At 41.8% G+C, this 23,588-nt stretch overlaps 1 protein-coding gene across 2 annotated transcripts; it reads right to left on the bottom strand.

The window, feature by feature from the left end:
• Nucleotides 1-654: 654 nt before the first annotated feature.
• ARL6IP6 (ARF like GTPase 6 interacting protein 6) lies at nt 655-23,478 on the bottom strand. 2 transcript variants are annotated; one of them, XM_032789955.2, is made up of 4 exons: nt 22,757-23,464; nt 22,338-22,391; nt 18,622-18,754; nt 655-2,260 (listed from the first exon to the last, which is right to left on the bottom strand). In XM_032789955.2, the coding sequence occupies exons 1-4, from the start codon at nt 23,097-23,099 to the stop codon at nt 2,167-2,169; spliced, it is 624 nt and encodes a 207-aa protein (XP_032645846.1). In that variant the 5' UTR covers nt 23,100-23,464; the 3' UTR covers nt 655-2,166. The 2 variants fall into 2 exon arrangements, with proteins under 2 accessions (XP_032645846.1, XP_032645847.1); XM_032789956.2 differs by lacking the exon at nt 655-2,260 and adding an exon at nt 8,648-8,674 and having other exon boundaries at nt 22,757-23,478.
• Nucleotides 23,479-23,588: the final 110 nt, after the last annotated feature.

A 23,588-nucleotide genomic window follows, 5' to 3' on the forward strand; every position in this document is an offset into this window, starting at 1 on the left:
AGTGTGTTGTGCTGTGCTGCAGGGATAGCTGCAGACTAATATGCATGCTGGAAATTGTCTAGGCCTCAGATTTACTCTGATCTTTTAAATCCAGGATATTTAGACAGGGTACAATGCTGCTCCACCAAATAAGACAGAACTGCAGTCTGTCCAACCAGGCTCGTGTATGCAATTTCAGACCTATCAAACAGATTCAGCCGTGTTGTTTCCATTTGCTCTGTACAAGAAATTATGTGATCTGCCCTGGTGCAGAAAAATGAATAATCTTAACTCACTTGTAACATTACTATAATGAGGAAAGTTCCCAAATGATTTGCAGAAGTATCCATTTCATAGATGGAAGACTAAGACATAGGGACAAATTCAGCACTCGACTCCAGTTACATCAGTAGAGTTCCACCAGCTCCCACATAGACTTAATTTGTCTAATTATGTCAATTCTGCTATTACACCAATGAAACCAGATTAACTCCAGGCTTAACTGAGGGTTGCACAGATGTGATGGAGAAAAGCTCATCCAATGAGGGAGGTGGCGGGAATCCTTAAAAATTCAATTTATGAATACATTTGAAGGCACATTTGCAAACCAACTAAGTTTTATACAAATAGGAACATTGGTTAAAAATGTAAAAAAAATATTAACAAGTGCTTGGATCTTAAACTATTTTCTGTTTAATGTAAAAAAGTAAACATTGCATTTGATTAAAGCTATTTGTACATATGTAGGGTTTACAGCATGAAAAGATCTGAATTCAGTATCAGTATCTGTTTATATACTAGAAAAAGGAATTGGTTCATCTTTAATATACTAAATATGCAAACCCTTATATGTAAACAATACATACATTTTAAAAGTGTAGTCAACTTTAAGTGATCATTGTGATTTGTTTACATTTGTTTAAGTCCAAAGTGAACTGCTGATTTGCATATTTTACAGCATGTTAATTTTTTAAATTACACAAATTAACTTGTAATCTGGAAATGAATTTTTTTCTACTTTTACAAGAGAGTTTTACTCTAATCAACTTTACAAGCATTTTAAGTACAGAATACAACCAATATACATCTTAAAATATCTACAGACTTCAAATACGCATGTGAAGCAAAATAAGTAAAAAATGAAATTCCAACACTTATGACATTGTAGTTTAACTGTTTGGTAGACTCCTGATTCTTTTAAGAGATTAAGAAAAATATTGTATGTAACTGCTCAGCTTCTTACATTACAAAGATGCAAAAAGCTATAAAAATAACTCCTGCAGTTCTTCAGTGAAGTACCCTACTGCAGATACTGGAGACTGATATTATGTATTAATTTACCATGTAAAAAGATTAGGCAATATTTTCTATACTTTAATGGCAGAAAGTGGAGAAGTTTCCACACATTCTTAGTGAAACTTTTTTTTGTATATACAGTAGTTGTAGCATATAGTTGCATTACTCCAAAGTAAAAACACTATCAGGTGTTTTAGGCACAAGTTTTAGGTTGTTTACAAAACGAGGAGGGGATAGTTTATAAAAACTAATATGAAATGAAATTTTATTTTTTTAAAAAAAATCTAATGAAATATTTAAATAAATTGTCCTCTGCAGTGTTATAAATAAGTAATGCACAAATGCTGGCAAACCAGAGTATAAAACTGACTAGACTAGCAAAAGTTAATCTATTTCTCACTGCCTAGGCCAAATACAAGTTAAATAGCATGTACAGTGAAAAAAAAGTTAGTGGCCTTTATTATTAGCAACACTGTACATTTTAAATATATGGTTAAATTCATAAGTGTCATGTTTACTTGTACTCTGTAGTATAGCTGGAAGTGCAGATAAGACTCCTTTATACAGTAATAGCAATCAAAGTGTCATCCCCTGGGTTTAAAACATTTTCAATTCGTAAATATTTCTTCTTGTTTTAAGACAAATTCACATTTGCCTATAAACATATGGCATTTTCCCCTCTCCCGACTCTTAATGCAACTCAAGCAAACACCCTATAAATATAAACCCAAAGTTTCATCTATAAATCTGAAACATACAGTGAATGGCAGACATTTCTATTTGAGATGTGAAATGTCACTCCACAGTGTTGTAAAAAAAGCAGACTGGACAGTTTATAGTAGTTTCTTTGTGCATCTTGACCTGTTGAAGATCACCGAGCCAGCATAGGATTCAAATGAGGCACCAGACTATGGTGAGAGCTGCCACAACGCCGTTCAGTATTGCCATACTATAGCCCATGTGGAAGGAATGCCCTGTCAGTCTCCTAGAGAGAAAAATAGAACGCTAATTAATACAAACAAAAACAGTAAGAAGCAAAAAACGGTAAGAATAAGAACTCACAAATAAGTTACCCAAGGTATATTGAGACCTTTATGGTTCTAAAAGCAGTAACTATTTAAGAGGATTGGAAAGTGACATCTAGGTCTTCAATTCAAGACAGGCTTAGGATAGCTGGTGATCATGCACCATCTGATGGCTTTTCAGGGGATTGGGACTTATCAGAAGCAAGTTAGATTGTGTTGGACTCCTAGTGAATTTCTGCCCATAGTCACAAAAACCTCATAACTAGCATCTTTGCTTACCTCTCTGCTCAGACTACAGAGAACTGACTGGGCATGAAGACTGAAATACCGCTAATTTTAAGAAACGAATATCCTGGTGTGTGTGGGGGAAGGATCAGAGGGGATATTGTTAACTAAAGTGTCCATAGGCAATAACAGAAGACAAAACTGGGATAAGCAAAATTTTATCTAAATTGATAAGACATTCTAGGATTTCCAAGAGGCATCAGCAGAATAAGAATTCACCAAAACCACCTTTGCCAAAGAACAGCTTACACATCGCTGGCAGTATTGTTCAGCCTATCATACAAGTCCCATCTAAAGCTCAACCAAAGAAGGGGAGGAAAATGTGCATTAAACCACGTCACAAAATATTGACAAAAACAAAAGTCTATAAACTCCCCCCCCACACACACACACTTTCCTGGCCAGCAGCAGTATGCTTATTACTACAAACAGGTAGCTCTGCAAGCACTGAATCTTTCTAATTTACAAAGTACAGTTAAGCAAGCTTTGTATAATATAACCAGAACTATATTCTCCACAATTTTGTGGCTGCAGATTCTGCCACAAAAATCTAAGCTTTCATTTAAAATATGCTATCATCTTTTATGGTTCTGAAGCTAGCCTTCCATATGTAAAACCGTGCAGTGCTAACTGAGTCTGCGGATTGAAACAGTAGCTTCGAAGTATGAATGGCCCTGTGTCTCAATGTAACACACACACAGAAACTTGATGATAATGTAACGTGACAATGATTTAACAGATCATTTTACCAGTTACATCCAGATATTCCTCACTGCGGGACTCAGTGAAAGGTAACAGTCAGTAGTTTTTTGTAGTTAAAGGCTGCTAGGATGGAAATTAATTGTTTACCATCAACCATGGTCACTCTGGCTGGTGCAGCAGCTCTCAACAGACTGATAGTGTTTGATGACAACCACACCCCTCCCCCAAACCCCACTCATTACAGTCATTCAGTACATTCTTATCCCTTATCAGGTGCGAACAAATGCAAAAACTCCCTACCAGGGTGCACAAGCCTCTAGCTTTTCCTCTGGCAGACAATATGCAGTATAAGTTATCAAGACACAATTCTATGGCACAATAAAAATTTGAGCAGAGAATAAATTGAAGCATTCCAAAACAGAGATCAGCAACACAAGGAATATAGCCCACATTGTATTATTCTTTCCCACAGATAGTCAAGAACTCTGAATTTTGAAGCTGTTGCAGAAATCTCAACATGCCTCAGAAAACAAGCCGCCTTGGTGCAGAATTTAGGTCCAGCATGCTAGAGAGTAGCATGGAATAATTACAATATAAAACAATTTATTTTAGAACTTAATATACTTCAGCATTTAGAAGTGTCATATTAATACTTTGCAAAGACTTTAGTACAACACAAGTGACAGTTCTACCTTAACTGCAGAAAATGTGTATCTGCGTCAGGGTCAAACCTAGGTGAAGTATCAGAATTAGAATACACATCTCAGAACTATATTACTTCCCTTTTCTAATTGAACTAAGTCACAGATCTACCTGCAACTGATCATATTTTCTGAAGGTTTTATTTCAGGAAAACTTGATTTTGTCTCCTTAATAGTTTAACCTTGCTAAGTGCACTGTAAAAAGGAAACTGTCAAATGCTTTGCAAAGTTCCTCTACAGTGCAATACAAAACAAAAGATGGAAGGATAAATTATGACTACGTTAAGAATTCTGAAGTTGCACAGTAACTGAAAGGCATGAATTAGGGTTGCATGAACAGGTTTAACACTGTCCACTCCTGCACTTGTATTATAATACAGTCTACTTACACAATGTATTTTGTGTGGTGGACACGGAGCAAAGCTCAGCAGCTCATCTCAGTCACTGCAATTTATTTATAAATGTACTCATGATTAGGAGGGTAGTTGCACCTGTCTCAGGTCTCAAGCCTCTTGCCCTTACCTGCCTCAGGATGGAATCTACTCAGACTGGGATTTGGGTGCACTGTTCTTGTACAACCACCCCGCATTACCAGGCAGGTCCACCTCTGTTTGAGCACCTACTTGATTCTTTGGGAATCTGTGACCAGCAATATTGACCACCAACATCCTTAAAATAAAGTGTTTTTACTTAGCAGGTGAAACAAATCATTAGAGAAAACAAGGATAAATACAGGCCAAAGAGACTGACTAGTCCAGTGGTTAGGGCACTTACCTGGGAGGCTCAGGTTCCAGTCCCTGCTCCAATTACCAGTTAGTTTGTTTTTTAAATTAATAGTGGAATAGTGCCAATGGGACCCAACCCAAACTTACAACCTAGAATTACCCAATGGCCCAGTGATTAAGGTACTTACCTAGGAAGACTGGATTTAAGTCCCTGCTCCAAATCAGGCAGAACTGGGATTTGAACGCAGGTCTCCCACACACCGGGCCAGTGCCCTAACCACTGGGCTACTGGCTATAAGGGAACTGGAACAACCACCATCGCCTCCTGTTTTTCTTGAGAAAGAGCTTTTCCGGCTTAGGCATCTACCTCCAGAAGAGGGTTCACAGCATGAATTCCAAGCCAATAAGTGCCTAGGGAACCCCCGAGTTAGGTGCTTAACTTCCTTTGAGGCAGGGGACTTAGGCCCCATCCCTCTCTTTGGCACTTTCTACTGCCTAACTTAGGCAGCTCCACACTCAGCATGGTGGTTTTTGTCACTCTCTCTTAGGTGCCTAACTCCCCATGTGTATTATGGAGCCTGGGCACCCAACTCAAGGCTGTGAGTTCCACAAGCTGGCAGGACAACCAAGCAGCCTAGGAATTTGGCTTTAAGTTTTCATCAGAAAGTTCCTAGCTCTCATAGTTCCAGAGATGAATTGAATGCAAGCCCATACTATATAGGGGTGTTGTCTTAAATCTACAAACAATGCCCCTGCTACTGCTCACCGCTTGCCCATTCTGCAGTGAAAACTGACCACAGAGACTTTCCTAATGCTTATGAAGTTTCACTTACTACAGTTAAAAAAAAAAAAATTCAACCCTAACAACCATCAGAACAATTTTCACTTTACACCCCAAATGAAGACATAGATAGAAGAAAGGTAGCAGTGACCGCCCCCACCCCCCATGCAGCTGCTGAGAAGTTTCAAATGTAGACACCTACTAGTAAACTAATATTGGAAACTAAGCCCTATGTGGGGACCATGAACTGCATCCTAATACAAGTCCCAGCATGCTCTATTTGCAAGCAACCTGGAATGGTGAGGGTAAGCATGGCTTTTTCCTGGACAGAGGAGGTTGTAGCCAATTAGTTTGCTGTATCACTCACATATTATGTCATATGTACTCATGTGTGATGAACAGATACAAGTACGATAGGACTATGGGAGTAGAAGTAGACAAGTATTTGAGTGATGAGTGTGTATTGGGTATATACCGTAAATACTCATTCATAAGCCGGACGCTCGACGTAAACAAACCGTCTTGGCCCATCAGCGGCTTATCTTGATGACCCGGGGGCCAAAGTTTGCTGAACCCTGAATTATAGGGTCATTTTATGAACGGGTTATAAAAATTTTCCATTTTTACTTACTCATCTTGGGGAGGTCAGCTTATAAACAAACGAGCTTATGATCGAGTATATACAGTAAGTAAAGCAAGACTGTAATGCAAAGCCAACAGGCTAAAGTCTGTAAGATTTTAGCTCAGCCACACTAGGCCTCAAGCTTAAGGAAACTTGACATGAGTGGGTTACCTAAGACTAACCCTATGCCAGTAAAACCACATGATCACTGCAAAGGATAGGCCAATAGGTGATGTTATGGAAAATAAGTCACAATGTACCTGTCCACACTGCAAGACACCTGATTGTAACATCAGGGAAAGTTCTGTTCTGACTACAGGTTACTCTGGAAACCGGTTGACATAAGCAGGGCACCTCAGAATTTATGGCGTGTAGAAGTATAGATGAGGAAAAGGAAGGTGGAACCCTCGTGCATATGCATAAGGTATTAGGAATGGTCAGAACAAGATAAGAGGTTCCCTGGTTGAGCTAAAGTAGGAAGATCCCAGCAGGAACCATCCCTTGATTGATGACAACCTGTTGAGAGACCCACTAGACTAATATCTTTGGGTATGTGAGTATGCTTATGGCATTGGCTATTGCTTGGGTGCTCTCTGGTTTTGTGTGTGTGTGTGTAACTTAACACAAACAAGATTTTCTTTTACTTGTAACAGTGTTTGCCTTCACTATTTGTTCTGTGTGTCCTCCACAGTATCTCCCAATCTAAGAGAACTGTAAAGGTTAACTTTCACCCTATTTATCTGAAATCCGCAGCACCACAGGAGTTGTGCTAACTCCCTAGGGACATTATAGTTTAACCCAGGACTACCCAGTCAGTTTTAAGTAGAGGCTACAGGCCCTCAACCTAGTTTAGTCCTCTGATATTTAGGCATCTGGCAAAAAAACCTGCCTCATGTATGAGCGTGTGTGCAGACAGAGGCAACGGAGTGGACAAATAAGTGTGTCTATGTAAGACCATGACATTGATAGACAAGTTAGAGAAGTGGGTGAAGAAAAAGATCTATTTTCATGGGAAGAGATGCAGCATACATGCTGCATGGCATCATGGAAGTTAATCCGAGGATACTGTTCTGTACTAATGACTTCAAAACATCTACATCCAAATAATTGGCACAGACCTCACCTTCGCTGGTGTTGGCGCAGAGAAACTTCAGTGGTGGAGCCTTATTCACTGCAGTGAAGCGAAGTGCCCTTATCACACACCCAGGCTGAGGTCAGATGAAATAAAAAAGTGCATGTTCAGATGCCCCAGGCCCCATTGCGCTACTTTCACATGCTTCCCTCTATTCCCATGAAGTCTCCTCCTGTGCCTTGGTGATAAACTGGAGGGATTAAAGCATAAAACCCACTGGATGCAAGAACAGTGATTTTGGAAAGGTTGTACTCTTCTCCCCTTCAAGTTTTTGGAAGGTCAGGGTCACTTCTTAGGCTGTCCCTTTTCTTCTTCTCCCCCCACAAGAGTAGAAGTGGGCCCCCATAGACACATATCCTGGAAATATGTTCAACATGCAGGTGGCTCAATTTCCTTCTCTGTCTGAGACAAGGCAGCACAGAGGAAAAAATGCTGAGTGTATGACTGGTGCTCTGGTCCCCATATGGTGACTGAAACACAACAAGAAGTGGAGTGCTGAACTTCTAGCAGGACTTCCATGAATGTGTAACTGCATTTTTGAGCCTGCTAATACAACAGTAGCTCATCACAGGCAAGGAATGATTATTTAAAAGTAGATGGACTAGAGTACATACTGCTTCTTACAATGCCAAAAGAGGTGCATTATAAAAAGCTTTTCATCACAATTAAGTATTTAAATCAAAAGTTGAGAACAAGTGTGCAAACATGCTTCAATTTTTAAGTTTTGACATATTTTTGGATCAGACCAAACTTTCTAAGACATCTTCCATTGTGTAATACGCAATGCTGCATTATTGTTGAACAGCGCCAAATTCAAGCAGGTGTACCGATAACACTTGTCCAGCTGATTTAATTTCCCACGTGACACCATATAGATTGCCAATCTGGTCTGCACAATTGAATATGTGGGGAAAATACCAGACAAAAAAGCTCTCAAGTAAGTTTTTCCTCTATTCAATAACTAGTGGTAGAAATAGCAGATATTAAGCCAAACATATTCATATTGAACAGAAATACTTGAGATAGTGAACATATGGAAAAGTGCTTACTTGTCTTAAATTGATTATAGAAAATAACATTTTCCATTTATCTATTATTTCACTTGGCAGACAATTCCCCACTGCAATTAATCATCATTTTGAGGACATCACATTTTACTGATGGCATCTTCAGCAACTTCAACATAATGCTCTTTTCAGATATAGAAAAACAACATTTTTCTGTATGTGGAAACATTTTCCCCCGCTTCTAATTCTGTGCTACGTTTGCAGTGACTTTGGAGTCTAATCCCAGTGACTTTCAGTGAGGTTTAGGAATGTAGGTCACTTATGAAAATGGGATTTAGGAAGTTTGAAAAATTTTACCTTAAAAACTTTTTTCAAGGTGAAGCCTTTCCTTGCAGCATCTATCCTTATCCCATTACAATCTGTAAGACAATATTTTGCCACTGTCATCTAAGTGTACCCATGACATTCCTGTAACAGTCTTTCAATCAGATCTTCAAAAGTCATCTTAATTCAGGAGCAGTCTTTGTTACAGACACCCAGGAAATAGCAAAGATCAAACATCCCATTAGCTTTTCCCACTGCAATAGGTAAAGTTTCATGTAATGTGGCACATTTGATCTTGAAAAGTGAGAATATTTGCAACAATCTTGAAATGAGTACAAATCTTTTCCATTTTACTACTTAAGTCTTCTACAGTATAATTAAACATTGTCATGACACCCGTTTTCTACCACTTTCTTAACTTTAGGCACACATGTATCAGACAGATTTGTACATCTGAACCTGACAAATCACTAGACACCTACCACTCACTTGTGGGATGGCAGCTATTCGTCTACATTTAGTATAGTTAGAGTGAGAACCAAACCTCTGCAAATTCAACAAAAAAATCTGAAAGGATGGAACGGCTTTTTATGTAATCGTATTATCAAATGCTCAGCCTACCTTCCAGAAGTTACTAGATTCTAGCAAACCAAGCCATCTAACACTTCATAACTTCACCAACTCACTTCTAGCCATTCTCTTTATCTTCTAGGCAGTTGTGTAACTTTAACATAGCAAAACGTTTGATTGTCTCAGATTCCTTTTAATCTTACAGTTTTCGTGCACATAGATTAAAACTAGAGCCCAGTGATTCGAATATCAAAGAGCTTTCAAACAGGATAAGTTCACATACATACTTTAGTATCAAAAATTCAAAAAGCAGAAACATTACCGGGCTGTCTTTTCAGTGAAAAGGGAAAAGTTTTCCCAGTCTGGTGTACGAACCTGACCAAAGCTATCTCAACTCCAGAAAGAACAGACACAGAGAGTAGCAGAATTCTTCATATTTAAAGATGATTGGTACCCTTCCTTTGTTAAATAAGGTATTGATAAGATCTCTTAAGTGTCAGGCACACCTAATGTTTTAAAGAGCTAAGATGGGCAACAGCATGAACTACAGATGATGGGCCTCATGGAAACTAAAAACATCCTTATAAAAAACCAACTGAGAGATTGAAAGCCCAGGACTAGCACATTACAAAGATCCAGAAGACTAGTCTGGAGCTGATCTAACTTAGATGTCAAAGCTCACAAAAGCAATTACCTGAAGGAACTAATACAACAAAGTATTTTTTAATGTTAAAGTAGTTCCTTGTCACACCTATTTGAGAGTATAACTTTTGGCCTTGATCATAGTTTTTGTTTACAAACAGAAAACCCATGCAAGATATGAGAAGCTGCTTAGAGTCTTCTCTTCAATCTGAACTCTAGTTGCTTCAAACTGCGCATATGACCCTCAAAGCGCATTGCCTCCCAGCACAAAGTAACAAGAAAACTAATTTCAACTGAATATGCAAGTGTTAGGTTTTAGAGAAAACCCAGTTAGTGGATTCATATCATGATGCACTGAGAAATCAAGAGAATGTACTCCAAAGGGAAATCAGAATCCATACCAATGCTGTATTAGTCTTGTAGAAATAACATAAACCTATCCAGCAATTAATTTCTCCTCCTGAAAGAGACATTCTATGCTTAGACAGCAATCACGCTGAATTGCAGAAGTTATTGCCTAATTTATCCTTTAGGTTTTTTTAAATGTTTCCCTCATACTAGATATGTTAACCAGACCAGTGGTTCTCAAACTGTGAGTCATTTTAACAGGGTCGTGAGGGCTGGCTTAGATTTGCGGTGGCCCAGGGCCAAAGCCAAATCTAAAGCCTGACAAGGCTTCCGCCCTGGGCAGCGGGGCTCAGGTTACAGGCCCTCTGCCTGGGGCTGAAGCCCAAGGGCTTCAGCTTTGGCCTGGGGTGGTGGGGGTAAGGCTTTGCCCCCCCACCCAGGGTGGTGAGGCTTGGGCTTTGGCCCCTCTGCTGGGGGCAGCAGGGCTCTGGCTTTGGTGCCCCATCCTGGAGTCATGTAGTAATTTTTGTTGTCAGAAGGGCGTCATGCTGCAGTGAACTTTGAGAACCCCTGAACAAGACTAGTTTAAATGGACTTTTCTAAAAAATGGGGGGTGCAGCAGAAACCTTGTAGTGTTGGTTCCTTTCATTCCACAATGAGTTTTTCCTTTGACATAAGTAAAATGTCCACAAATCATCTTTAATTTCTTTTCCTACTACTATTCTTGATTAAGAGTGTGGCTCTAGTGTCTTGTCAATTGCTCTCGTCTTTTTATTCTTGCTCTTTCATCTTTAGCTTCATTATTTGTACTTTTAATCATATTTCAGCCAAGCCAAGCTTAAAAGTTCTCACATACAGAGGATGTAAAATAAAGTAGCAATCTTGTTTTTTTTTTAAAAAAACAAAACCCATCATTTCTGTCACCTCCTGCATCTAAAGGCTTCAAAGCTTCATAGAACATTTTTTCATGGTATTAAGCTAGATACCATTTGCTTCTTTGATTTAACATGGTTCTCTTGAGGTTAATCCACCATGACTATTTCCCTTTTGTTTTCAACAATCCCCTGTGCATCCAGATCTCCCACTGAGCCGCTCGCACCCAGACTGCCCCACACAGAAACCTCTCACCCCACATCTGGATCCACTCACACTAAGCCCCTCCCACCCCACAGCCTGCCCAGCCACACCCAGTACAGAACCCCCGGGAGGTTTCTGGGGCAGACCATTCCCTTGCATGGTGTCAGGGTCAACTGCAGCCTCACTGCCAAGTCCCTGTACTGGGGAAGGTGGGGGCTTCAGGATCATCTCCTACTTCAATGCAGTCAGTGGCCTATGCTCCCCACTGCCATGCTGGAGTCACATTTGACAAAATAAATTTGCAGAATTTTAAAATATTGTGTGCATAATTTTTGGTGCATAATTTTTAGACATAGACTTTCTTCAGGAGTAAATCCTGTGTGCAAGAAGCCAAAATGTCTCCCAGCATTAATGGTAACAGCTTCAGAACTGCTGACTCCAAGAACAAAAGTCTAAATTTTTCCAAAAGCATCTATTAATTTCAGACGCTTCCATTTTTCATTATCCCACCTAAGACACCAAAGGCCTGATTTTCCAGATGTGATGAGCACCAATGGTTTCAATAGATTTTCCTGGAAGTTATGGATGTTTAGCAACGCTGCAAACAGGGCTCTGTGAGTCTCAAGTCGAACATTCAGAGTCATCTGTAGCAGGGTGGTTACCCCGCTCCTGCCCTTAAGGGCTTAAAACAGCCCAGGAGAGGGCTGTGGCTGGGGCAAGAAGCATGGGCTGCTTGGGGGAAAGCAGGCTCAGCTGGGGCCAAGCCCCAATCAGGCCCAGCTGGCCCCTATAAGAGGCAGTAAGCCAGAGGCCCAGACAGTCTCCCTCTGTAGAGAGAGAAGGGTCTGGCTACAGGAAGCAAAATGCAGGATACCTGAGTGTTGCAGGGCTGGGGAAAGGCAGAGGAGCTGGGGAGCTCCTGCCTAGAAAGCCTCAAGCTGTGGCCTAGCATAAAGCCAAGAGGTACTGGGGTTGCAGGGAGCAGCCCAGGGGTAGGCAAAGGCCGCAGGTCCAAACCCTTTTGCCTATGATGAGTGGCTGATACTGCAGTCTGCCCCAGTGAACAGGGGCTAGATGGAGACTCAGCAGTAGCCAAAACTGAGGCAAAGCAGGAATAGTGGTTGGGGGTTCCCCAGGGAGGGGAGACCCAGCTTGGTGGGGTATTGCCAGGGGGCAGCACCCCAGTTAAAAGGGCACTGGGGTCCAGGGAGGGACATGAGGGCCAATAGGACAGGCGGATCACCAGCCTGCAGAGGGAGCTCCTGGCTGGAAAAAGAGCTAATTCCCTGAGAGATCAGCAGTAGGCGCCGCAGGGGTAAGTCCGCACGTTTACACATCAAAGTGTATTAATTAAAAATTTAGGCTTAACTCAGCATGTAAAAAGTTTCTGGTGCTCAAAAAAACAAACAAACATGTTTTTGTTATAACAACTCCCCTCTTTAGTTCTATTATAACCAGCCATATGACATCTGTTCATTAATTCATAGCTTGAAGAACACTATTCCTTGCAGAGGTGGCTCTCTAGAACTACAAAAGGAACATTTAATATTGTATTCATTCTCAATTTCACAGTGCTTTAGGAAAAACTATTTTATTCATTTATATGGAATACATGGGCCCAAAGAGTCAATGGTGTTAATATAACTCAGTTACTGTCCAACATTACACAGTTTTAAACAAGATTCAGTATAGAGAGACACTAACCTGCTTAGCACCATGGCACAGATACCATTAAACATCCTTTTAACCTTTAATAACTGTTCTCTCTGTCTTAAAGCACTTGAAATGTAAATATGACAATAAGGCTTCCATTTTAATAACATCCCTTGTTCTCTCCTTTCCTTATAGCTAGTGAGTTTTTTAAAAGGAAAAAAACCCCTTGGTTTACAGTCTCTTAGACAGTAATAACGGTCATTTCTGGGGATGAGAAGATAGTTGTGACAGGCTGAAGCTGTCCTCATTGCTGCTGTTTCCTAAGAAGACCAACCCACCAAAGGAAAGAGAAAAGGACAGCAAAGATAAAAAATAAAGCTTCTGTCTCTGGTGCTGATTCTCACTTGCAACCTCACTGCCAGAAAAACACAGGCCAAGCACACATCTATCAGCCACTCTGAGAGATGACAAATCCATAAGGATTTGACTGTTTAGGGCACTGCTTTTAGCAGTTTTTTCTGGTCACAGGCACACAACACTGTTGCAAAATATACCATCTTGGCTGGCTAAGCCAGACTCTTATTAGAAAGAAGGGAAATGAGAGGGATAGGAAAGAAGAAATAAGGTAGGGAAGGAAAAGGACATATGTGGGAAGGAAGGAGACAGTCTCACATCCCAGGTGGTGGCTGGGATTCAGCTCAAGCCAGTAGAAGTGGTGGTGTCATCTGGGGGACTCTCTCTGGCCCAGTCTTATCAGGACATCTCTTAGGATCAGAATGACAAAGGCCAGGGGTCCCAGAAAATGGTGGGGGTGGCAGCCATCACAGTAAAGCTTTTATCCAAAAAAACTCTCTTTAAGGACTCTGTAATGGGGTGCCACTCACCTCCTGCAAGCACCCCCTGGTTTGACTGCATGTGCCTGCACTTCCTCTCTGCTTTGCGGTGATTCTTCAGCAACCCAGCCCTCCAGCCGAGTCACACACAGTCTGTATGTGAGCTAAAAATCAAACCCTTCCGAGATACAAATCCAACCAGGCCTATCTCAAAGCCCTCAGTAATGTCTCTACCTGCAGCCCTATTCCTGGGCTCACTCCTCAATCAATCCAGCAGGGCCAATCGCAGCACCCTGGTCCAAACTGTCTGTCAGCCCCTTTAAGGCTCCCTCAAATTGTCCCTGCTCTTCAAGCAGTCCTGGCCCTGGTGTGGGGGACATGTCCCCCAAGGGTCTCTCCATGGAGATTCTTCACTTCTCTGGGCCTTTCTGACTCCAGCTCTTCAGCTGGGCCACTAAGAGAGTTCAGTTCCACTTCTCGGCCATATCAAAGTCCAGGTCGCTTTCCCCCAGCCTAGGGACCCTATAGATAAAGGGACACGACAGACGGCTTCTAACTAAGCCACGTTGCTGCTACACTTCCCTGGGCCACTTCCTCAGCTCACTTTTCACGCTTACCTCAGGGCCTTGTGCTGGCTGAGTCCCAGCAGCCAGCCTGAAACTGCTTCCTGTCCCATCCTCCCACTCCTGGTCTCTGCCAGGACTGCTCTGTCTGAGGTCCTGTGGCTCCCTCAGCCAACCAGGCACACCATCCACACTCCTTCAGCTCCAGCAAGGAACTGATCTCTGCTCTGCACTGCAGTTCCTTTTATATGGGCCTGCTGGGCCACTTCCTACAGCTCATCTCTGATTGGCTGCGTCCCATGCCACGACTCTAGGCCACTTGGAGGAGGCTGCGCTCTTCTGGGACATGGTGTGGCGGGGCCTCTGGGCCTAGTCCACCCCATCACAGACCCCAAAAGGGAGTGATGGGTGGTGGAATAGCTTGTTCTCTCACTGGTTGTCCACCAATTATGCCTAGTTTCTGACATACCAATTTCAGTTCACTGATTTCTGGTCTCATAATGTTCTTGTTTATAGGGCAAAATCTTAACAATCCTTTAATTATATCAGTAGACCTTTTTGTTTGGGCTAATTTAGTGTCTTTTGCACGTTATCCCATCAACGATTGTTATAGGTTATTGTAAGTTCATAAAATATTACTCTTTTTTGTTTTTACACAGTTGAGCTCATAGTCTGGGTAAATCTGTAGGCCCAATTATTGCAACAAAGTATTTTGGACCCTAAATAGCTTTTTTCAGTGTAGATAAAAATATTTAAAACCATCATAACTAAGGAGTGATTTTAATAGTATTTTGCTAGGATTAAAACATATCAAACAGAGAGTTAACAGTAGAATGCTAAAATATACCATTAAAGAGGTTTTTCCAACCAGGTGCTCTTGGTTTAGACTGAATTTCAAGGTGAATACACCCTGAAGCTCCACAGAGGAGATACTTAATACCCTTCTGGTATGGAAGCTATTTTGTGTGCAAGCACCCGCCCTGCTGGCCAGATTACAAAATGCATTGCTTTATCTGCCATTTTTTGAAATTGTGACATTTATGTGACTATAAGGTTGTAAAGTTCTCAGTCCAATTTAAAAAAAAAAAAAAAGTAACTTGCCATTAAGATTTTTATTTTTACTTATATAAATAAAAAATAAAAATCTTGATGGCAAGTTACTCTTTTTTACAGATTACCGTGGAAACTGTAAAAAAGTTTTAAACCAAACATGCAAATGAAGTTAACACTATTCTAACTAGCTTAATGTTCCATAGTAATAAGAAAACCAGTTTTACCATTCTTTCCCCCCTCTACCCCCTGGTTCTGTGTTTAAAAGCATAGATCGGGGGTCCCCAATGCGGTGCCTGCAAAGGCATCTAAATGTGCCTGTGTCCTGGCCACCAGCGATGCCTCTGGATGATGCCGCTTGCCACAGACAAGCGATGTCATCCAGAGGCATTGCCGCTGAATTTCGATGGCATTTCGGCAGATGCTCAACCGCTGCCACAGTCCTTCGTCTGGCGCCCGTCAGACGAAAAAGGTTGGGGACCATTGGCATAGATGTACATGTTTTACTGCTTTCATTATGGAAAGTAAGCTACTAGTATATGTACCCTTTCAAAACAAATAAGTCAATTAATATACAAAAAGGTGAAAAACTATACTGAGAATTAAATAGGATTTCAAAACTGGAAACTTTATGACCCAATATGAATATACAAAATATTGTCCAGGTATTCTATTACAGGGGCAGTTCATCTTATAAAGCATAAAAGACACACTATATTAACAAGGCAGTCTTAATCTGATATTTTAACATTAAAAATGATCAAACATTTGCCTAGCATCCCTTCTTGATACATAAAAAAATTTTGTGTGAGTGATGTTTAGAATAGCAGTTAAACAAATATCTTTGTATTCTTCTGAAAATGTGTCTTAACATTTTCCCCCCATTATTGGCAAAAGATTAAACAGCGAAGGAATTTTTATCTGACAACTTATTTCACTAAAAATGTTTGTAAGTCAATTCACTTACAATTTTTTTTTTTTTTAAATGCTGACACACACCAATTCCAATACTTGTCAATTTCAAAAGATAAGTTAGAATTGGATACAGGTACTACACTTGCCACAAAGCTCCTCTGCTAATTTTTGTGGGGTTAGTCATATTTTCCTATTTTAAAATGAATCTTACATATTGCTGCATAAAAGACCTAACTAATAAAAACCAGAGAAAAATTATTTTCTATAATTTCATTTGGATAAAACTCAGATTTCAGTTGTAACCATAGACAAAAGTTTTCAGAAATAAGAGTGAATTTAAGTTCATTATCTGCATTTAAACAAAAAGTCAAAACTTAAACATTAAATATTCTCACTTGAAATACTCTATTTCCATATTTAAAATAAATAAGTTTACTTGGTTGTTCGCTATTCGTTTTCTGCATATTAGAGTTTCTCTCAAGAAAACTTTCTAATTAAACAATTTAAAGGAATTTTGAAGCTCTTGATTTGCAGTTGTGGCCTCAGCTTCTTGGTTTTAGACAGGATTTATGCACCAATATCATGAATGGAAGTCATTTTGTTGTCAGAGGATCAACAACAAAAACCAAGGGAGTACTCCTGCCTCAAACCAGGAAACTTGAGGCAAGGTTGAGTATCACTAGTTGAGTATCACTAGTTTTAAAACCTCAGTCTACTAGACATATTATTTAAACAGTCAAACTGTTTTGGAAAGGTCCAGAATCATTCTAATCTTAATACACTAATTCTAGATGAGAATTGCTTATTTTATTGCTGCTTAAATTGCTACTAACAAAAATTAGAAACAGTAGATAAAGAAACTGGACTAGAAGTAACTGAAGCAACTGTAAAAATTTTTTTAAACTAAGTTCACCACAAGACAAGCCAGAATCAGAAATGTCTATTTACTTTGCTATATTTTCACAGAAGAGTTTAAAGTTGAGATTCAACTATCTTAAAGTACGTATGTGAAAGGTTACATTCCAGTTTTAGAAACCTTTATTTGTAGTAACCAAGTTTATTTCCAAATGTTTATAAAGTTATGAAAGTACAACCCAACTTCTTTCAAGTTTATTTTTGACTTAAAAATACAAGCTTAATCACATGAGACTCAAATTCTAGTCATAAAGTCATCTCTCACATTTTATGTTACACTTGAGGACTAGCTGTATGCTACAGTAATACCTCAAATTTCCCCCTATGGCACATGCGCCGAAGAAGGCACACAAGCTGATTTTCAGTGGCACTCGCACTGCCTGGGTCCTGGCCACAGGTCCAGGGGGGCTCTGCATTTTAATTTGATTTTAAATTAAGCTTCTTAAACATTTTAAAAACCTTATTTACTTTACATACAACAGTTTAGTTATATATTATAGACTTATAGAAAGAGACCTTCTAAAAATGTTAAAATGTATTACTGGCATGTGAAACCTTAAATTAGAGTGAATAAATGAAAACTTGGCACACCACTTCTGAAAGGTTGCCTACCCCTGGTATATATCATAGAATCATAGATTATTAGGGTTGAGAGGGACCTCAGGAGATCATCTAGTCCAATCCCCTGCTCAAAGCAGGACCAATAATCTCCAAGCAGATATTTGCCCCTGACCCCTAAATGGCCCCCTCAAGGATTGAACTCACAATCCTGGGTTTAGCAGGCCAACGCTCAAACCACTAAGCTATCCCTCTCCCTAGATATGCAAGTCTCTTAAAATAGTAAAAATTGTCTAATAATGTGTGGTTAGTTTGGTGGTCTGTTTAATAACCTTGATTCATTACAGAAATCCTTAATTCTCCTCTACCAGAGTACTATATCAACTTGCTTTACCATATCAGTGGAGACCACTTCACTTGATGTAAAGAGGTACATTAAAAACAAAACAGATTTCAGCAGACTACTCCCCATACAGGTAGTCAAAACAGCTACAACTGGAGGTAACAGTACCCTCCTTTGACATGCAAGACCAGCCTGTCCAATTTTAATTAAATAGGATATTTTTTAAAATCTCTATTTTTGGTACCCTAAGGACCGGAATGCTTAAATCTATCATCTAGTATTCACTAAGGGCAAGTCTACACTACAAAATTAAGCCAACCGACATTATGCTGACATGAATCAATTTAGTATGTCCACACTATGTTCCTTGTGTCATTGGTGGATGTCCTCACCAGAAGCGTTTGCACCAATTTAACTGCCAGTTCCTGTGTCTTCCAGATCAGTTAAGGCACAACAAGAGAGCAACATGAAACTTTTACAGCCACTGCTCATATTGTATCTATTGTGTCTTGTGACTAGTTAGGCTGCCAGTCCAGTCCTTGCAATTACATTTTTTTTTTTTAATAAGTACTTACTTGAATCGTGCAGGTGAAAGTGGAGTCGGAGGAAACATTCCTGGTTCAAAGGAATCAAAATAAGTCACCGTCCAAGAAAAGCTGCAGCATGAGAGCCCTGTCATCAAGGCTAGAACAAACAGACCCCAAAATCCTTCACAGGGGATAAACAAAAGTTGCTGTAAGTACAACACTAGATTTCAGAAGATTTTCTACAGAACACAGCTTCGCATTATAGCACAAATGTTCTACATCCTTGAAACAAAATAGTTTGTTTATAGTTCTTTTTATCTTAACCAGATACCGTTTAGAGAGACAAGGTGGGTGAGGTAATATCTTTTATAGGACCAACTTCTGTTGCTGTGAGAGAAACAAGCTTTTGAGCTTACACAGTGCTCTTCACCTGAAGAAGAGTCAAAGACTTTAAGGCCAGATGGGACCATGACGACAGTCTATCTAGTCTGACCTCCTGCACAACGCAGGCCACAGAATCTCACCCACCCACTCTTGCAACAAACCCCTAACCTATGAGCTGCTGAAGTCCTCAAATCATGTTTTAAAGACTACAAGGTGCAGACAATCCTCCAGCAAGTGACTCATGCTGCAGAAGAAGGCAAAAAGAACACCCCGTGGCCTCTGTCAATCTGCCCTGGATGAAAATTCCTTCCTGATCCCAAATATGGCGATGGGCTAAACCCTGAGCATGTGGGCAAGACTCACCAGCTGGATACCCAGAAAAGAATTCTCTGTAGTAACTCGGGCATATTTACCGCTAACAGTCGAAGATCAATTCATTGCCAAAATTAGGCTATCCCATCATACCATCCCCTCCAGAAACTTAACAAGCTTAGTCTTGAAGTCAGATGTCTTTTGCCTCCACTGCTCCCCTGGGAAGGCTGTTCCAGAACTTCACTCCTCTGATGGTTAGAAACCTTCATCTAATTTCGAGTCTAAACTTCCTGATGGCCCGTTTACATCCGTTTGTTCTTGTGGCCACACTGCTACTGAGCTTAAATAATTCTTCTCCCTTCCTAGTATTTCTCTCTCTGATATATTTATTTATAGAGAGCAAGTATCTCTCTCTCTTCCTGCCTTCTTTTGGTTAGGCTAAACAAGCTGGGCTCTTTGAGCATCCTTTCATAACTCGGCTCATCCTAATAGCCCTTCTCTGTACCTGTTCCAGTTTGAATTTATCCTTCTTAAACATGGGAGACCAGAAACGCACAAAGTATTCCAGATGAGGTCTCACCAGTGCCTTCTATAACGGTACTAACACCTCCTTATCTCCACTGGAAATACCTCGCCTGATGCATCCCAAGACCGCATTAGCTTTTTTCACAGCCATATCGCATTGGTGGCTCATAGTCATCCTGTGATCAACCAATACTCTGAGGTCCTTCTCCTCCTCTGTTACTTCCAATTGATGAGTCCCCAGTTTATAACAAAAATTCTGGTTATTAATCCCTAAATGCATGACCTTGCACTTTTCACTATTACATTTCAGTTACTCCAGTTTACAAGGTCATCCAGATCTTCCTGTAGGATATCCTGGTCCTTCTCTGTATTGGCAATACCTCCCAGCTTTGTGTCACCTGCAAACTTTATAAGCACACTCCCACTTTTTGTGCCAAGGTCAGTAATAAAAAGATTAAATAAGATAGGGATCGGTTTGGGGACCAGAAGGACTCCACTAGTAACCTCTCTCCAGCCTGACAGTTCACCTTTCAGTATGACCTGCTGTAGTCTCCCCTTTAATGAGTTCCTTATCCACCTTTCAATTTTCATATTGATCCCCATCTTTTCCAGTTTAACTAATAATTCCCCATCTGGAACCGTATCAAATGCCTTACTGAAATCGAGGTAAATTAGATCCACTGTTTTCTTTGTCTAAAAAAATCTGTTACCTCCTCAAAGAAGATGATCAGGTTGGTTTGGCACCATCTACCTTTTCTGTGTAAGCTCAAAAGCATGTCTCTCACACCAAAAGAAGTTGGCCCAGTAAAAGATATTACCTCGCCCACTTGTCTCTCCAATATCCTTGGACCAAGATGGTTATAACACCTTTCCATATACCATTTGATTGTTATCTATATTTCTGCGTACGAATACAAAAAACAAACTGAGCAGAAATCTTTGTAAAAGTGAAAGTTAAGTGACTTAAACTCAATCTAAAATTGCTCTATGTTTTTAGACTAGGTCCAGGCTTTAGACCCAGGGGGGAGCACTGATACTTTAGCTACAAGAGGAGCACTGGTTTCAGTCCCAGCGCTACCCCTCTAGTTAAAGTCCTGAGCCTCGGCACCCTCGCTTGGCTGAAACCCTGAGTGGAGCTGTGGGGAGCCCCAACTCCAGGCGCCCCCCACAGGGCTAAAGCTGGGAAATGGATCCGAGGGCCTGCAGCCCCAGCACTCCTCCTAGGTCTAAAGCCCTGCCCCACAGGAGCATCATGGCTCAGAAGCCCCAAACCCCACTCCCTGCCCAGAGTCCTGACCACTCCCGCACCTTGCGGCTGCAACCTCCACCCCTCCCCCAGTTGAAGCCTGGAACATCTTGTTCAGAGTTGAAGCACATTTCAGAGTTATGAATAACCTCTATTCCCGAGGTATCGATAACTGAGGTTCTACTGTATGGCCATTCTTATGTTATGTTTAGGGCCCTACCAAATTCACGGACCATGAAATCTCGTCTTGTGTGTGCTTTTACTGTATATTACACAGATTTCACTGGGGAAGCCGGCATTTCTCAGTTTGGGGATCCCTGACCCAAAGGGAAGTTGCGGGGGGGGGGAGGGAAGAAGGTTATAAAGTTATTTTAGGGCACTGCCACCTTACTTCTGTGCTGCCTTCAGAGACAGGTGGCCGGAGAATGGTTGCAGCTAACTGAGGGCCCAGGTCTGCAGGCAACAGCGCAGAAGTAAGGGTACCGGTACCACAATACCCACCCTCAATAACCTTGCAACTGCCCCCTCCTCTGCTCCTCCCAAACACTTTTTGGGTCAGGACCCCAACAATTACAACACAGTGAAATTACAGGTTTAAATGGCTGAAGTCATGAAATTCAAGATTTTTGAAATCCTATGACCATGAAATTGATCAAAATGGACCTTGAATTTGGTAGGGCCCTAGCTAGGTTCTTAAGAATAAAGGACAAGATAAATGCATACACTGTATCTCGTTTTCAGCTACTTATGACATTAAATTCTCAACTTCCTCTCTTTACACCACCAACATTTTTAAAATAAGACAATATAACTTTCTCTGAGGAAAATATCTACCAAATGTGAAAGAGCCAGTTGTGTGCTTGCCTGTTTTATTTTGTTCTGTGCAGCTTTTTCACCGTTAGATTTCAGCCTTGGGGAATTAACAACAAACAAAACAAAAAAACCCAACTTCCCCTCCACCTATGAGATAATGAATGTAAAATAATTTCTTCCATATTTCAATTTTTACAAATAATAAATGCAGAGAAGTACGTGCTTAACATAAAAGTTCCGTGTGAGCTCTACATGGATTGGGTTCTGGCTATACGAGGTACTCTCTGTCTCCTGTTACTGGGGCAGTTATCGTCAGAAGAAGTAATCAAGTAGACATGCCCTAGCAATAAACGAACTGAGTAACAAGCTCCCCCTTGTTTCTAAACAACCTGCGTGTTTACTAAATAAGGCTGTTATTTAAGACAAGGTGTTTTTAGACTCCTTTGAACTGCAGAAGCACTGAAAGAACAATATGAATGCACACCTAGCAAGCCAGTTTCTATACCATCTTCATTCTTCTCTTTCTCAGAGCGCAAATCTACAAAGAAAGGAATCAGTTATGAAGCGTTTTCTAACAGCAATTTCAGAAAACACCAGCAGGCGTTCACAGTGCCGCATCTACCCAGCACCGCTGGTTCTCCCAGTAGCTGTCCTTAAAGAGGGCTGCAGAGAGATAGCAGTTACTAGTATCCAAAGCTACACTCCTGCCTCTCTGCCAGGCCCGCGCCCTGCATCACGGTAGCCGCAGCGCTGGGCTCGGACTGGCGGGACCTGGGTTTAATCCCCACCTCACTGAAACGACCCCCTCCGTGGCCGGGGGAGACATCTCGACTGCAAGCGGGACCGATCCCACCGGCTCACGAGTCAAGCAAGGGCAGGGACCTCGGCTCGCGGTCCTCTCACCTTTGAGCACGAGGCACGCGATGGCCAGGAGGAAGGCGAGGGCGGAGACGGCCAGGAGGCAGCACAGCATCGAGCAGACCCGGGCCGGCCAATGTTTCCCCCCCGGCGGAGCCATCAACACGCCATTCCGCTTGTGGGGCAGCGGCGGCAACGGGGCCCCGCCCTGGGACACAGAGACACCGCTCGCTGCCACCTCCTCCTCCTCCTCCTCCTCCTCCTCCTGCAGTAGCTCGGCCTGCAGACTCCGAGACACCACTCCGCCCCCCAACCAGGGCGTCCCGGGGGTCGCCCCCCGCCTGCTGAACCGGCCCAGCCGCCCGCTGTCGCCCACAGCCAGGGACATGGCGGAGCCTGGAACCCGCCGGCCAGCCCGGAGGCGCGAAACACGGGCCACAGGCTCAGTCACCCCGAGGCGGGGTTGCCCAAGTTGACTCCTACTCCTCTTGCGTCACCAGACACCTACCAACCAGACTGCGCGGACGAGCGGCTAGGAGAGACTAGCAGGAACCTCTGACCCGGAACAGACTAGAAAAGACTGAACGCGGCATGTACCAACTCATGTCGGCGAAGGGGAAGACAAGATAGCGTCTGTAACGAGGCACCTACCAACTCGCCCCCGAGGGGTGGTTGAGGACCGCGCACGAGTATCATTGCTAGGAGACTAAGGAAAGCGCTCTTCTCGCCCCCCTCCTTAGGTGTCAGTAGTTCCTTCTAACTTCCTTAGCCCCGCCTGCATCGCCCACGTGACCCCTTTCCCAGCGTTCCCTCCACTCGTTCCCCCCCACCCCGCAGTTTCTTCCCCCTCGCGAGCTCCGGAGGCCAGCGCGAGTAA

The sequence above is a fragment of the Chelonoidis abingdonii genome, chromosome 10 (genome assembly GCF_003597395.2).
Source record: "Chelonoidis abingdonii isolate Lonesome George chromosome 10, CheloAbing_2.0, whole genome shotgun sequence".
NCBI classification, from domain to species: domain Eukaryota; kingdom Metazoa; phylum Chordata; order Testudines; family Testudinidae; genus Chelonoidis; species Chelonoidis abingdonii.